We start from the raw sequence: 16235 nt of genomic DNA on the forward strand, positions 1-16235 counted from the left end.
GGATGAGGATGGAGCCCCCACGGACACGCGGATGGGGCTGGAGCCCCCACGGACATGCGGATGGGGCTGGAGCCCCCATGGACACGCGGGTGGGGCTGGAGCCCCCACGGATATGCAGACCCACGTGGATGGGGACAGGTTCCCCATGGACATGCAGGCCCACACTGGGGGGCACAGGGACAGGGCTGGATCCCCCACGAACACATGCCAGAGGGCACAGAGATGGGGCTGGATCCCCCACAGACATGCGGACCCACACGGATGGGGCTGGATCTCCCAAGGACGCTCAGGTGTAGGGACAGGGCTGGATCCTCCATGGACGTGCAGACCCATGTGGATGGGGCTGGATCCCCCAAGGACACGTGGCTGGGTGCAGGGATGGGGCTGGATCCCCCACAGACACCCGGACCGACGCGGATGGGGCTGGATCCCCCACAGACATGCAAACCAACGCGGATGGGGCCGAATCCCGCATGGCCACGCGGACAGGGCCGGGTGGATCCCCCCCCGGACAGAGGCTGGGTCCCGGGTCCCGTGCCCCCTCCTACCTAAGGGRCGCTGGCAGATGTAGCCGTGCTTCTCCTCCAGGCAGCCGCGGTCGTCCCAGCGGCCGGTGAAGTGCGGTGGTAAGCCGTGCCACACCACCACGCAGTTGCTCTGCGCAGGTGAGGTGCCCGGTGAGCGCGGCGGCTCCCGGCCCCCCATCCYGGCCCCCCATCCCGACCCCCCGCCRTGCGCATCCGTCCTGCCTCCCGGGAGCCTCGTCCTACCGGCTTGTCGCTGCTGGCGCCGGACGTGCCGTAGCCCGAGGGCTCACCGGGGGCCCAGCTGACGTGCCGGAGGGGCTCTGCCTCCACCCACCGAAACTCCTTCTTGGCCTCATGGAGGCCGATCCACAGGTCAAAGGAGATGTTCGGGAGCATGGACGTTATAAAAGCTGGAAGAGATGGATCCGTGGAGCAGCTGAGGGCCGAACACCTGGCAGCGTGCAGCCGCCCGCAGCGCCCAGGCGTCCCGTCCCGCTGCAAGCGCCCGGCCCTGGGACACCTACCCTGCTCCAGGTGGTTGGAGATGGTGGCCAGCACAGCACCCTGGTTCTCGCACGCCTGCTTCGCCTCCGGCCACTTCACGATCTCCGATTTGTCGTGGCCGTTGAAGCTGAAACACTGCGCAGCGCCCGGGCACGGGGCAAGACGATGGTCCGGGGGGCGCCAGCCGGCACGGCTCACCCTCCGCTCCACGCTGGCTCTCCCCACGCTCTCGTTGCACCGCGCACACCTTGCCCCCAGTCCCCAACCTCCCAGCACCGGCCAGTTTGGCACCCTCATGCCAGCTTCGCACYGCCCATCTACTCCAGCCCTTGCACGCCGGCCCGCTCCAGCATGCACCCGCTGCCCTCTGCACCTCCACCCCAATGTGTAGGTGCACGCACACATGCAACCTTCACATTGCCCAGCGAACACCCACCTCCCTTCCCACCCCTCCGTCTCCCCGCCCTCCGGCAGCAAAGGCGACGTTTCGGCCTCCCCAGCACCGGAGGGACCCGCGCCGTGGGCCGCCCCATCTCCRCCGCGGCCGTACCTTGCTGAGGAAGGGAAACCAGCCGCGGGGGCAGCCGCCGCTGGCGGGGCCGGGCAGCGGCGGCGGGGAGGGCTTCACCGCCGTGGCGTTGCTCCGCTTGCAGATGTACGGCAGGGCAGTCAGGCACTTCTGGTCGCCCCAGTCCTCTGCGGAGAGGGGCAGGGYGGGCGTGACTGCCCCGCTGCGCGGGCACAGGCACGGGGCGGTTGCTGCAACGCTTCGCCCGGCGTGGAGGATGCTGTAAGCGCTCGCGCGCGCGTGCCAGCTTTGCACCCTTCCACCTTCCCCGTGCCGGGCACGCGCCATCCGCGGCCGAGCAGGGCACTTTGCATCGTGCCCGGCTCAGCGCCAGCGCGGATTTGGAGTCGGCAGCAGCCCAGCACCCCGTCCTCGCCAGAGCTCCAATGCAGCCACCGCCGGCAGCCCCTCACCTCTGCTGGCCGTCATGTAGACGCACTTCTTGTCCTTGCTGATGGGCCGGGGCTTGCCTGGTGCCCAGGAGATGAAGTTGAGGAGGGAGCCGTCGGACCACCTGGGAAAGGCAGCGGCATGAGCAAGGAGCGGAGCATCGCCTTGGCAAACGGCCGAGCTTGGCGCGCAGGCTGCAGTGGGACCAGTTGCATGCCCTAACTGGGAGCGTGCATCAGCACTGCCCTCTTCTGGGTGAGGACTTGGGTCGGCCACAGCTCGTGCCACCAGCTCCCGTCCTGACGTCCGAAAGCACCCGCCTGGGACATGCCCCATCCCCAGAAGATCAGACTGGCCAGGCAGGGCACTGGACTGGGTGCTCTGCGGGCCAGGGCGGGCGGCGAGCAGGATGCGTGGGGACACGGCCAGCTCGGCCTCCCACTTACTTGAATCGCCCGTCGTTCTCGTAGGTGTGCAGCCCGATCCACCAGTGCTGCTCCTGGCCCCTGGAGAACTGGCAGAGCCGGAGGGAGAGGTCAGCCCCGGGCAGGAGGGGCCCGAGGGCGCTTTCCGCCTCCCCCTGCCCYGCGCCTGCTTGAGGGTCGGGCTCTCACACGTCTCCAATGGGGAGACCCTGGAGGGGGGATCCCGGCTGCTCAGRGCCACCAGGACCAGGAAAGGGAGCCGGGCCAGCGGTCTGCAGCCTGCGGTACTCAAGACCCCGGTGGAGCAAAACCGCTGTAACCAGAACCCCGAGGACACCAGGGCCGGGCTGAGAGCGCTATGCCCAAACACCGTTCTTGCAGCACAGCATGGAAGAAGCTGGATGGGAAATGTCAGGCATGGACAAGCCCTGGGAAACTGCCAGGAGAAGCCTCCCACTGGCTCCATGGAGGGAGGGAGCGTTCACCAGCGTTCACCCGTGCCACCCTCCTACCTTCTTCAGGTTCTGGCCCAAGAAATCCAGCTCGGCTTGATTGTGCACCGAAACGAGCTCGGCCTGGAACCAGGTGCAGATCCGCTGGGCCTGCACCCACGTGGAGTGATGCTCGAAGAACTTGTACTCCGCGTCCTGGTAYTTCACCCACTCTTTGCTGCCTGCGGGCAGGGAGACGCACTCGAGACCGTTCTCCGCCCTCCTCTTCCCCCGCCGCCGCCGCGGTGCGAGTGGCGCCCCAGGAGCACGGCAGACCCCTTTCGACGCCAGGCACCCATCCYGGCTCCCCTCCCCGGCATGGCCCGTCCTCTCCCGGCGCCTCGGCTGCCTCCTCCGGATACCGCGGCATGTTCCCGACCACCCTCCGGCAGGCAGCTTAGCGCCCGCGTGCTTTGAAGAGCCCGGGATGGAAGGCGCCCTGGAAGGACGACGGGGCAGAGCYGGGGCTCCGCGAGGCCGGCCGCTAACGCACCTTGCGTCGTGATCTCCGGTTCCTTCACATCGGCGCCTGCGGAAAGGGGGGAGAGCGGTGAGCGGGCAGAGGCGCAGTCAGAGCCCCGGYGGCCGGGACCCTCTGCCGCTGGCTGCAAGCTCGCCCGGCGCCCCCGCGCCCCGTTAATGCCATCCGCGCCCCGGCTCCAGCATCCCCTCGTCGCCTACACAACCCGGGATCTGCTCTGGCAGCTTGCAACAGCAACAAAACCCGCCCGTGAAAACGCAGCCCGCGAGTGGGGAGGCAGAGGGACACGGATCCCCGGCCGCACCGGCACGCRCTCCACCTGCCCAACGTGCTCCTGCCATAAAGAGCCCCCAAAACATGCTCAGACACTTGCTAACACCTCCTTTCCCTCAAATCCCTCTATTCGGCTAATGAGCATGGGGGTTTCGGGGTGATGGGGCTGGTAACAGGGCTGAAGCATGAACGTGTTTTCTCCTGGCTCAGCCCATCAAGTGCCTTATTGCAAGCGGAAGGGTTGCGGGGGGCTTCTTCTCTTCCGTCCCGCAATTAGCTCCAAAAGGAAATGTGCTTTTCTGCAGCTGGAGCTACGGGGACGAAGGGCCGGCTGGAAGGGGCGACTGTGCAAGATCACGGGCTTGCAACGGGGACGGTCTCCAGCCCTCGCCGCAGCCCCCGCGCCAGCGGCTCCCCTGGCCGTGCCGGCCGCTGGGCCAGAGCCAGCCCCAGCGCGCACGCGGGTCCTGGCCTCGTCCTCCAGCTCTCTCCTCAAACCTTCTCCCCCCGTCCAAGCGAAAGCACAGCTGATACTTTACCAAAAAGTTCCTCTTAGCTCGTTGGAAAAGCAATCCTTCCCCAGGGTTTAGCATGGTTACATGCAGACCGGAGACCAGATCTAGCACTTAAACATAACCACCTTCTCATTTTGGGGGGAGGGAACCCCAAAAACCCTAACTCAAGCCATTTGCCAGGCAAACCAACATGCGTTCACGGGAAAGGGGCTCTGCCCCGCCGTGACCGCTGGGGGATCGGCTCCGCCGGCACCTTTGGGCAGCTTGCAGATCCAGTCCAGCTGGGATTCGCACTGCATCGGCATCCACTGCAAGGAGGCCAGGTCCAGCACGGCGCAGTCCCGGATGTCGTCGTCATCGTAGTTGTTGCGGTCAAAGTTGTGGTAGAAGAACTGGGGGGGGAGGGGACGAGAGAGAGGAGCCGAGTTGGGGACCCCCCGGGCAGGAGGATGCGCGGCGGGGGCAAAGGCAGCGCTCGCTCCAGGCGTTTTGCACCGCGGCGGGATGGGTGGCAAATTCMCAGCGGAGCAACGATGGCCGAGACGCGCCCTGGTCTCGCGCCCCGAGCCCGGCGGGCACCTCGCTGCCGCTCACCCCCAGCCCGTCGCTCCAGCGCCAGCTCCTGTCTCCCGCGGGGTCCCGCCGGTTCAGGCCGATCCAGAACCAGTGCTGCTCGTGGATCTCCGGCTCCGCTTCGCTGGAGGAAGCCACGGGGCAACGGTGAGAACAAGCCAGCACTTCCGAGTTGGTGTACGTTTATAAATGCCACTTTTTTTGTGTTGTTTTGGAAACCCGCTGTCCCCAGGAGTCCTAATGGCAGGAGCTCAGGAAAAACGGGCTCTGCTCCACACCTCCCCAGGAGCGAAGCTGCTTTAAATCTGAGCTCTGCCCCCAAACTCCCCTGTATTTCATGCGTTTCTATCGTGACCCCCTCCCTAGGGGCAGGGATGATGGCAAATCTGTGCCGTGGGCATCAGTGCGTTCCCACAGGGATGCGCACGCRTTGGCACAGCCAGCTCCTCACCCGAAGATCTTGTTGAGGGTGTTGGCCACGAAGTGCTCCTCCTCGTAGCTGCCCAGGCTCAGCAGCTGGGCCCCCAGCTCCCGGCAAAACTCCTGTGCCATGATCCACGTCTTCTTCTCTTGCAGTTTGTCAAAGTTAAACACCTGGCCAGGGAGAAGCAGCCAGCGGAGAGGGCTCAGGACCGGGCAACCCGGGAGCACAGCTCCCAGGCCGAGACTCCCGGCGTGGGCAAAGCTTCAGCAGCATCAGGGCCCAGGTCTTGCAGGACATCCTTGCTCTATCCCAGATGCTCGTAGCAAGCGCGACCCTCCTCAGCCCCCACCATGCGCCCTGGGCTGGGGGTCTGCAGTGCCTCCAGGGCACTGGGCATCCCATGGGACACAAGTCCTGAAGCCGCTATTCCTGCTCGTTTCCGGATCTGCTTCTCCATCAGCAGAGCTTTTCCCCCASCCGGCAGAACGGTCACCCCTCCGTGCCCACGTGCCGCAGGAAGCACGCTGGGAGCCACCCGCCCCGGCCACGAGGAAGAGGAGGGAGGAAGAGGATGCAAAYGCAGCCGTAGACCTCCAGAGGCGACGGCTCGGTACCTTGTAGCAGTGACGGAGTTTGGCGTCYGAGCTCCAGCCCTGGGGGCAGGAGCCGCTGAGGCTGGGCGTGGGGTAGGGTGCTGGCAGCTCGGGGTTCACCGGCGTGCCCAGGTTCTGCCGGCAGATGTACTTGGCCTTGAAGGTGCTGCAGTTCTTCACCTCCCACAGCCCCACGGAGCTGCCGGTGGCCAGGGCCACGCAACCGCCTTTATCGTAACCTGGAGCGCTCGCAGGAGGGGGCAGAGAGACGGCGCCTTAGGGCCTTTCCGAAGGCGGCCGCCCGCCCCGGGGAGACGATCCCGCTCGGCCGAGCCGGGACCCCGCCGGGTCCTCAGCTCGGCTCTGCCCCGCGCCGGCCGGAGCAGCCCCGCGGGGGCGTCCCGGCGGCGGGGGCGGACGCGGCCCGGCGCCCTGGGCCGTACCGGGCTGGTCGCGGTTCCAGTGGGTGTAGGTGACCTCGTCGCCGCTCAGCCAGCGGAAAGCRCCCGTCCCGTTGATGTCCTGCAGCGCCGTCCAGAAGTACTCGCTCTCCCAGCCGTAGATGAGGCTGCTCACGTAGGCCTGCTCGAACCTGTCGGGGCGGCTGCGCTTAATGACCGCCTGCGCTTAACGAGCAGCATCAGCCGGAGCCTCGCCAGGGCCGGGTAGGGTGGGGGGGAGTAATTCAGCTGGTCCCGGTTTTGGGGGGCCAGAGCAGCGGCGTCTCCTCACCTGTTGGTGATGGTGACCAGCGTGGAGCCGTGGTCGGAGCACGTCCGGCGAGCGTCGCCGTAGGGCACGCGGTCCTCGCCGAGCCAGTAGCAGGAGGGACTGTGCCACTTCCAGCCCTGGCGGAGCGCGGGGAGCGGCAGCTCGCGGYGGGCTCGCGCCCCGCGCGCTTGGTGCCCGCGAGGAAAGCGAGCGCCGAGGCCGCCCGCGCCGCCCGCCCCAGCCCCGGCGCAGAAACCTCCCCCCCGGCAAGCTGGGAAGCGCCATCCAGGGCCATCGGAAGGACAGGAGGAAAGCGGGGCGGCTTTGCAAGGAGTYGCAAAGGCAGCTGCCGGTGAGCGTGGGACCCGGCGGTCCCATGCCTGGGGGGCAGCTRAGGACACCGAGCCCACCCGCGAGCTCGCTCAGCCCATCCCGGGTCGCCCTCACCTTTCGGCAACCGTGATCGTCCTCCTCCTTCTCCTGGCTCACCCGGCCGGGCTTTTTGCAGATGGACGGCAGGGTCTGGTTACACGGGCTGTCGTTCCACCTCCCTTCCTGGACCRGGTGGAAAAGAGCAGGCCTGAGCCCACGCGACAGGAATCTCCCACCCTCCAAACCCAGGTTGGACCCATCGCTTTTCCTTCCCTGCACCAAATCCCCAAGGCCATCGTGATGGAGTCCTCTATCCTCARTGGCTGGTGGCTTCAAAGCTGGTCCAAACCCGGCTGGAGGTGCCCCTTCCCCAGGGCCTCCCCACTCCCATGGGCTGTCTCCCGCCAGCTCTCGGCACCTCTGGCTCTTACCGGGCCCCAAATGGTCACACAGTCTTCCAGGCTGTCGCGGAAGTTGTTGGGCTCGAAGGGGTGCCAGTAGGTGAACCTCACCGGCGTCCCATCTGACCACTCGAAGTTCATCTGCAGCTTCAGGTCATTCAGGCCAATCCACAGCTCTTCCACGTCTGCCGGAACAGGAGGGCAGGGCAGGTCGGAGACCCATTTGGAAATGGGAGGCCWCCCCCTTCCACCCTGCCCACGTGAGAACTGGCCCTCCTCCTGCAACCAGTGATGGTGTGAAGATGATGGCCAAGATCAGGCCGGGACAGGGCTGTGTCCCCGGCCCGCGTCTGCAAAGCGAGTTCGTTGCGCAGACGTCCTCTGCTCCGCAATGCGAGCTGAGCCCACAGCTAGGGTAGGGCTGCTCTCCTCCATGGCGACRGGGGGAAGGAGCTAAGTTTGCAAGACGTTTTCGTAGCGAGGTGCTGGCAGCAGCCGGATGATAAAAGGCAGGACCCACAGGCTCCGTTCCAGTGAGCTACTGGTTTGAAACCATTCTCTCCAGCTGCATCTCGCCATGTTCCCATCCCTGTCTGCTCCCGTCCTGGGATCCTGGCCACGTCTCCCTTCCTTCCTACACCCTCACATGGCTTCTGTCTCCATCTGCCTTAGCTCCTTCTAGTCCCACTGCCACCATCCCTGTCCTCCCTCCTCCGCATTCAAATCAGCCTCATCCCACATTTCTGCCCGGCTGCCACCCAGGCGGCATCCGCGGCAGACCTCGTGCCAAGCGCTTCCTCCACCGAGAAGGGACAAACCGCTGCTTTGCCGGAGTCCACGAGCCGGCCAGAGGACTGGTGCTTTTACGGGAGTAGGAAAACCCCACGCTGCTAATACCGGGGCAACATATGTGACAAGCGCGGAGGGAAGGACGGCGGCGAAGCCTCTCTTTCCTCTATAAAGCTGTCAYGGGATTGGGACACGTCTGAGGAGGGGCTTAGCAGAACAGCTAAACTCTTCCCTCATCCCTCCCAGACACAGCTGATCTCCCGGACTGAAACTTTCCAAAAATCAGCGCGGCTCAGACAGATCCCTGATGTAGGAAACTTCAACCCAGACAACTAYGACTGGGCAAGGTTATAACTGGAAAGAGAAACTTTGGAAGCCTTAAGCATAAGCTGACCGTTAACTTGACCTTACCGCAGAGGACAGTTTAGCCAGGAGACTTGCAAGTCCCAAACAGATTTAGCAACAAGAAGAAAAGTCTTAGCACCCTCTTCCAGCTGAGGCTCGTGATATTTGCAGATGGGTCTGTGCAATTTTGCTGCCATTAGAAGGGCTCTGGTGGGGATGGAGGCACCGTCCCTCGCTCGGCACCAGCCCCATGAACTGGAGACAGCATTTGGGGCATAGGTTCTCCTGGGCAAAGCGCCACCTGCCCAGCCAGGATTGCTGCACCACCAACAGCCTTGAGTTCATTTAACCCTGCAACCTCCACAACACAGGAGTGACCTTYGTCTAGACCGGGAGGTGGAAGGGAGCTGTCCTGCCTAGTCACCCAGGCTGTGAGTGCTGGAGCTACAGGCAGCGTTGAGCACAACTACMTCCCAGCAGTGCCCTTCAGGCGGGATCTGCCTCCCCATGGGCTACGGCGCGGAGACTCCAGCTCAAAACCTTGCTCACCCACACRCTCCAATGATGGAGCCTGGTGAAGACGAGTCACCCTCGCAGGAGGGCTAATATTAACAGGATACAGATATTTTTTCCCCAGCTGCAACCTCAATAAATAGGACGTGTGAGTGCAGGTAGGGCCCCCGGGCAGGGGAAGCAGAGCTCCGCGCACTCCCGGCTCCCACACGTCCCCATCCCTGCGCCGGGTGCACACAGCGCCTGGCTTAAGCCTCACCTTGCTTGATCTGCTTGGTGACGAACTCCAGCTCGGAGAGGGTGTGGATGCTCACCAGGTCCCCCCCGCTCCGCAGGCAGGTCTTCTTCGCGTCCTGCCAACTTTTCTTCTCTCCCACCAGGCGGTAGCAGTTGGACTGGAAAGACTGCCAGCTGGGCTCGCAGTCCACCTTCACCTCCGACCACGAGTCTGCAGGGCACAAGGCAGCCTGAGGGCTCTCGTCCCTGCCTCCCCACCCTCTCCTTCGCCGGGGAAGGGGCACRCAGGCCCACAGGGGACCACAGAGCCCCCATCACCCGAGAGGAACGCGGGCCACACGGTTCCGCAGCTCACCCGTGGCGAAGGGGTCGGCGGTGGCGTTGGGCTTCTTCTTGCAGACATAGGGGAGGGCGATGCCGCAGTCGCGGTTCTGCCAGCCCCCCGACGACTCCGTCCGGATCACGCCGCAGTTCTCCTCGCTGGGGTTGTCGGGCTGGTCTGCGAGCCAGGGCGAGCAGGGAGGGAGGGACGTGCCAGTGAGTGGCACGCAGGGCTGGGCTCAGCGCTGCCAACGGGCCCCAAGCAAGGTCCCGCAACAAGGCCRTTCCCCACCGCCACGCTGCCCTCGTCCCACTGCTGGCCATCCCCGCAGTCCCCTTGGCCTCACCGCTCTCCCAGTTGAGGTACTTGAGCGGCGAGTTGTCCGACCACTGCCAGCCGCCATTGATGTCCAAGTCATTGAGACCAATCCAGAGCGTGGAGCTGTAGCCCGTCAGCAGCCCTGGCACAGACACAGAGCGGGGGGCAGCTCAGAGCCTCTAGCCCCTGGAGTCCCCCTGTGGACTGGCCCTGGCCCCAAAAGGGTGTAGTTGCAGCCAAGAACACACATTTTCTCCATGGTGGCTTCCAGGCAGGAGGAACCACATGCARAGCCTGGCCATCTCCTTAACCCACCACCTSCTGCTCACACCCTTCTGCAGATCTCACCATGAGACTGTCCCCTGTACCACAGAAGGACACCATGGATGGTCATGAAAGGTGTCATTATCCACATGGTCCTCGGTGGGACCTTGGCAGGGTGTTGCCAATATCATCCTCCCCTTCCCCCCAGTGCCTCACCATTGATGTAGGTCTGCTCATGGATCTCGGTGATGCTCAGCAGGTTGGCACCTTGCTGCTCGCAGCTATTCCAGGCCTCTCGCCATGAGAGCGTCGACTGGAAGTTGAACTGGTAGCAGCTGTTGGTGAGGTGGTCCTTGTCCCAGAAGGTTTCACAGTCGTTGCCTGCAGGGAGGAAGAAGGCTCGAGAGTGAGTGGGCGACGCAGCCCCCAGTCCGCACGTGGTTCCCTATCAGAYGGGACAGGCCTCCAAGAGGTAACTCCCAGCATTTTGTCCTTCTCTGTTGGAAGAGTCAATTATCAGTCCAGGAAAGACAGATCTTGCAGGCTAACAAGCCTTCTGGAGGCTCTGGTGGGGAGCAGATGGCCTTGAATATTAGCTTTCTCCGTCATACAGAAAAACCACAGTAACCCATGAGAGCTACGATGTTGGAGCTGCAGCTGCTCCTGACCAGTGGGACAACCATCACCCCAGTCCAATGAGTGCCATAGGTGCTTCCAGGAGGAGAGACGAGATCAGAGCCGTCGCTAGGAGCACAAGAGTGAAAGCTGTCCAAGAGCCCAGGAGGAAAGCACCCCCAGCTTGGTGGAAAGCCCCTAGGAGGTACCAACCTGGGGTTTGCTTTTTGCATCGATCCATCCCACTTACTCTTAATGGGACAGAAGCCCCATCGCTCATCCTTGCCGTAGTCCTGGGTGGTGGCGCACCAGAGGTGGCCGTCCTCACGGCCCGTGCTGGTGCATTCGTGGAACCACTGGTTGTCGTATTTGAAGGGGATGGTGCAGGGCTTCCCATGTGAGTTGCCCTGAATGGTGTAAATCTCTGCAGAAAAAGAGGAACCTGTCTGGAAGCAGCTCCCACGCCGTGGGGGATGTCGGGGGAGAATCCAGTTGGGGAGATTGCTCCCCGTGCCGTGGTGGCCCAGCAGCATGCAACCCCCTCCAGCTAGTGACAAGCTCTCTGCTGACTTTGGCAGCACTTAGGGCTGTCCTGATGGTGGTAGGGTCTCAAGTCATGTTTTGGGGCTGTTTCYCTTATTTTTGGGTGCCAGATAAGGCAAGCACAAAGGCATTTCACACCTGCACCTGCCAAAACTAGGACAAACTCCCACTGCAGCTAATGGGCTCTGTCTCCTGGGTGTTCTCGGGGACCCGTATCTGGGCCAGGCATGGTGTCCCCTGGATGTGGAGGCACCGACGAGGGTGGGAAGCACCCGGAGGTGCAGAGGGAGGTGAAGGGGAACCTGGCTGGGCATTACCAGAGTAGGGCACGGAGCAGAGATCGTCCTCGGTGCCGTAGGTGCGCCACTGTGAGCCACGGGCCTGGTCGCCCCGGTCAGCGGATGCCATGGAGGAATTGGCTGCCCGGGTGCCCAGGTGCTGCGAGAGTTGCTCGCTGAGGCTGCGGCAGCTCCAGCGCATGTTGACGGACTCGCGGTCGCACTCGTAGGTGGCCAGCGGGTGCATGCCCGYGGAGGCATTGGCCCCGTGCCACGACACCCCCAGGCACTGCATGGCGCCCACGTTGAAGAGTCGGTTCCTCGAGACCCATTTCCACTGGTGGGCCGGAGAGCTGGTGTTGCAGGCCTTGGCCAGCCTCACCAGCGAGTCCTTGGTCTCCAGGCAGCTCTGCAGGCCCGTGTTGTAGATGAGAAAGACTTTGGACTCTGGGCGGTGAGAAGAGAGAAAGGAAAAGGTTAGGCATGAGGAGCTCATATTTGGGGACCCACCAAAAACTAGGGGAGCGAAGCACACTTATGAGGAACGTCTCCTATTACTGAACTCATTCATGGTGGAAAACGCTCACTGGCATCTCCTTCACGTGACACGGAGCATTTTCCTGAGGGGAGGGAAGGAGGAGGAAAGTAGCCTCCTGCAGTTCTTCCCCCCACTTTCACCCTCATGATCACTGTTTGCTCCCCAAATTTGCATCCCGACAGGTAGTTATGGATCCCCCTTATGAAGCTGCATTACTTTTGGCCGCCCCTGTYGCTCTACCCCTAAAATTGCATTAAAACCATTAGGATGTTGGAGTATTGCCTCCTGGAGCCACACTGGCATCTGCCRTAACACCCTTCTCCAGTTGACATGTTACAGCATCACTGTTAAAGACAGTGGATTTATTCAAGTGCAGCTTTTTAACTTAAAAAAGCGGCAAACGGTAAGACAACCCGATCGGACAACTGCCACCAATCTCTGCACAGAAGAGCTACCCAGAGCAAAGCCACCGCACGCATCTTGCAACAAGACCCCAGCAAGAGACACCAAAAGCCGTGCTCTCAGAACGCTTGTTTTTCAAAAGCAACCTGTTTTTCCACCAAAAACATCAYGTGAGGTTAAATCCCTCTCACGGTCTCTTCTATATTTAGCTTTGGGTTGCTTTTCTTTGCCTTTTTTTTGGCCRTTGCGTGAATTTTTTTTGTCAGAAACGGGTTTTCTTTTCCTACTCCTCTGAAACTTCACCCCGCGGTTGCTATAGCTTCGCGCACGGAAGCAACCAGGAGATTTGTGATCTTACTGACTCGTTTCTGCAAAACTAAAAGAAAACAGAAACGGAGGAAGAAAGAGGAAGAAACAGCTTTCCGTTGGGTCGGTTCACCAYGGAAAGGTTTGTGCTCCTCAACCTGGCCTCGGAACGGGAGCGACCCGAAATTCCCCGGCAGAGACGACACCGGGGCCGACGCCGGAGAAAGGAAAAGGACGAGCGGTACCAGGACGGTCTCGAGGAGGGGCCGAGAAGCGGGGGAGGCTCCGCGCGTGCTTCACGGAGAAGGGCAGGGACCGCGAGGGGCAGGGAGCCGCGGCGAGGACGGCCGCCGAGCGCGCCGTGCGGGGCCCCCGCCTGCCACGCGTCAGCACCGGCTTCAAAGGAAGCTGCCCAGACTCGACGGGGAGGGGCAGCCCGGGGCCGGAAAGGCAGAAAAGATCATCTTACACTAAAAAGAGAGGGGGGAAAAATAATAATAATAATAATAATAAAAAAAACAGAGCTAGAAAATTACAGCCTCGAGTCTGGGGCTAAGGAAACGACGGCCGGCGCGAGCCTCCCTCCCCGCTCCGCCGCCTCGGGCCGCGCGACCCGCCGGCGCCGCGAGGCAAAGCGCCCCCCTCCCTGCCCCCGGGGGGGGGGGGGGCAAATCCAGCCTTCGGCATCATCGGCGGCAGAGACTGCGAAACCTGAGTCTTCCTCCAGCCCTTCGGGCCAACCCTCCGGGTATTTTCTCGCCCCTGACGCCCCACTGCTGGCACCGGGGTCTAAGGGGAAAATGGCAGTTTTCATTTTTAAAAAAGTCAATTTTAAGCGATGAAAACGTCAAAATGGGAACCCAGCTCGGCCCTTCCAAAAAAAAAAAAGCTTTAACGCCCCATCGCAAATAAAGAAAGCTTCAGGACCTGGGGCTTTGCGGACGACCCACAGCGTTGCCCCGGCGCGGCAGGGCGCAGCTCGAGCCCCGGCGCCCCGGCAAGCAGAAGCGCTCGCCGTCCTAGCTGCAAGGCGGCGCTTTAACGCGAGCCGTCCCGCAAACGCGCCCGTTTAGGCGGAAACCCCCCGTCGGCGCCGCGGCAGCGCCGGGCACGGCGCGCGGCCGAGCGCCCCGGGACGCAGAAGCCGGGAGCATCGCGCACGGGAGACGCCGCGTGCCCTGTGCGACCGCCCCGGGCTCCCGTCCCCGGGCTCCCCGCCCCGGCTGCAGAACATCCCCCCCCACCCCGAGGACGCCCGCGCAAACCCACTGATTAACCTCCACTAACTCAGGGCAGGTCCCTTCCGGAGAAAGAGCATCCGCGTGCGTTTTTTTTCGGGTTCCCAACAATCTGGAGAACGACAAAAATGCAGACGCGCCACCAGCTCCGCGCAGGCCAGATTAATTAAAAATTAAATAAATAAATAGGCGAGCCCGCTCCTCGGCCGCGCTCGAAGAACCGCCCAGCGCGGGCCGAAGCGGGAGCCCCGCGGGAGCGGAGCCGGCGCGAGCRCCGCGGCCGGGGCTCGGCGGCCACGAAGGCCGGTGGAGGGGGCAGCGGTTACGCCGCCGAGCAGCCATTTTCTTCAACTCGCCGGCTAACGGTTTCCCTGGGGAAAAAAAAAAAAAAAAATCAAAAACGCAGGGCTGAGCGAGGAACCGCGGGATCGAAGTGCGATCAAACACGCGGGGATCGAAGTGCGATCAAACATGTGTGGGAGCCTCCGCCAGGAACTGGTGGGTTAAACCAAAAAGGCTCCTTTTTATCTATTTATTTTTATTATTATTATTTTATGATTATTATTATTTGCAGAAACGCCCTGAATGCGCCCGCAGCGCAGGGAGCGAGAAACCCGCGCGGGCGGCGAAGCCGAGGCGCTCGCCCCGGCCGCGCGTCCCACCYCGCCGGAGGGAGAAACCCGCGACGGGCCTTAAAAAAACAAGAAAGATAGAAAGAAAAAAAAGGAAAAAAAAAGAAAAAAAAAGAAATCAGGGCGACACTCTCGGGCAGCGAGCCGCGAGGATGCTCGAGCACACGGGCAGCTGCCCCAGGGCGGATGCTTTTGCCCCGCGATGCCCGTAAGAATAAACCTCGGCAGCTTTTTAATTCCTCCCGGGGGGGTTGGGGTCTTGCGCAAGGAGCCGCCGCGGCGCTCCTGGCCTCGGGCCCGCGCGTCCGACGGCGCTGCCAGCGCGGCGGCGGGGCCACGCGGGCCCCGGCCAGCCAGCGCCGCGCCAAGCGCGGCTCCTTCGCCGTTAGCGGGCAAGGGCAAGGGCAAGGCGGCGGTGGGGGGATTTTTTCCAGCTTTTTCTCCGCCATGGGGCTGCAGAGGAGCCCACGCCATCGCGGCGGCACTCCTGCCCCACGGCTCGGGCCTCCCCGCTCCCGCCGGCGGCTCCGGGCCGCTGCTGTCCGCGCGGTTACGGCTCCCACAGACGTTTTTTCCACAGCAAAACGGCCAGAGCTGGGTCCCTCCAGGCCGCCCGGGCTGGATCCGTGGACCCAGCGCTGGAGCCGCTGGAGGAGTAAGAGGAGGAGGAGGAGGAGGAGGAGGAGGAGGAGGACTTTTCAAGTGAGTCACGTTAACCCTCCCAAAACCCGCGGGCGCAGAAGCAGCCTCTGCCGCGCTCGGGCCAAGGCGTCCCCGGGACGGCGCGGGGGGTCGCGAGGGCCCAGCGGCCGAGGCGGGGGCTCGGCCGAGGCGCTGCTCCTCCGAGCGCCCCCGCGCCAGCCCAGCCTTAACCCTTCCCGCCCCCTCCCACCCGTGCCCCCGCTTACGCTCTCTCCCCCTTGGCGCTTGGGTTCATCCGACCGCCGCTGCAACAGCGGAGCRGCCCCAAATCGAGCTCCGACCCTTCCCGAGGCGGCGGCTCCCTCTCGCCCCGGCCTCTCGGCGAAGCCCGGCCAGGAGCGCGGCGGGCGGCCCTGCTCGCGGGGCTCCTTCGCGGGGGGACGCGGGGGGCGAACGGGGAGGAGGAGGAGGAGGAGAGGCAGCGGTGCCCTCCCAGCTTGCCGCTCCCCAATCTGGTTTGCATTTGCTAAACGTCCGCTAATAAAACAGGCCAAGCTTTTACATTTGTTGTTGTTAGGGCAAAAGTAGCTGATTTCRATCTTTCTAAAAAAATAATAATAAATAATAAAGATTTCCATAAGGCCAAATGAATGAAAGGAAGCGACAAAAAGTGGCAGCTCGCTGCTGCAAGGAGACATATCCCGGGTTAGAAAAACGTTTCAAACAGCTCTTCCCGCAGCCATCGCGAGGAGCCTCAGGCGTCTGGCACACGGGATCTTTAGAAAGTTTAAAAAAAAAAAAAAAAAAGAGAAGGAAAAAAGGAAAAAAAAGGACCTATTGACTTGACTAAGAAAAGTTACGGCAAGAGGAAGTCTGCAGCTACCTACCGGGGCCGCGATGCAATGCAGCGGGGCACCGAGGCAGAGGCGGGCGCGCAGCCCGCTGCAAAACTCCAACAAAACACTTCAGCCCTCCAAAAAAAACACATCCAAAGTTTGTTTTTTT

The 16235-nt window shown here is 62.7% G+C and overlaps 1 protein-coding gene across 1 annotated transcript in view; it reads right to left on the reverse strand.

The window, feature by feature from the left end:
- Positions 1-15518, reverse strand: part of MRC2 (mannose receptor C-type 2) — a gene marked incomplete at its 5' end in the record, with an annotated part of 18359 nt that extends 2841 nt beyond the window's left edge. The window contains 23 exons of the mRNA XM_085309952.1: positions 549-657; positions 771-937; positions 1052-1166; positions 1582-1727; positions 2013-2113; positions 2436-2503; positions 2927-3087; positions 3399-3434; positions 4428-4566; positions 4769-4871; positions 5199-5341; positions 5786-6003; positions 6208-6356; positions 6497-6612; positions 6923-7030; positions 7279-7433; positions 9155-9343; positions 9488-9631; positions 9801-9914; positions 10253-10417; positions 10902-11075; positions 11512-11919; positions 15497-15518. Of these exons, the coding sequence (XP_085166078.1) occupies positions 549-657; positions 771-937; positions 1052-1166; positions 1582-1727; positions 2013-2113; positions 2436-2503; positions 2927-3087; positions 3399-3434; positions 4428-4566; positions 4769-4871; positions 5199-5341; positions 5786-6003; positions 6208-6356; positions 6497-6612; positions 6923-7030; positions 7279-7433; positions 9155-9343; positions 9488-9631; positions 9801-9914; positions 10253-10417; positions 10902-11075; positions 11512-11919; positions 15497-15518 (3250 nt within the window). The remainder of the gene's footprint in view (positions 1-548; positions 658-770; positions 938-1051; positions 1167-1581; positions 1728-2012; positions 2114-2435; positions 2504-2926; positions 3088-3398; positions 3435-4427; positions 4567-4768; positions 4872-5198; positions 5342-5785; positions 6004-6207; positions 6357-6496; positions 6613-6922; positions 7031-7278; positions 7434-9154; positions 9344-9487; positions 9632-9800; positions 9915-10252; positions 10418-10901; positions 11076-11511; positions 11920-15496) is intronic.
- Between the last annotated feature and the right edge of the window lie 717 nt (positions 15519-16235).

Source organism: Rhea americana, unplaced genomic scaffold (genome assembly GCF_003343005.1).
Source record: "Rhea americana isolate MKP2758 unplaced genomic scaffold, rheAme1 scaffold_308, whole genome shotgun sequence".
Lineage (NCBI taxonomy): Eukaryota > Metazoa > Chordata > Aves > Rheiformes > Rheidae > Rhea > Rhea americana.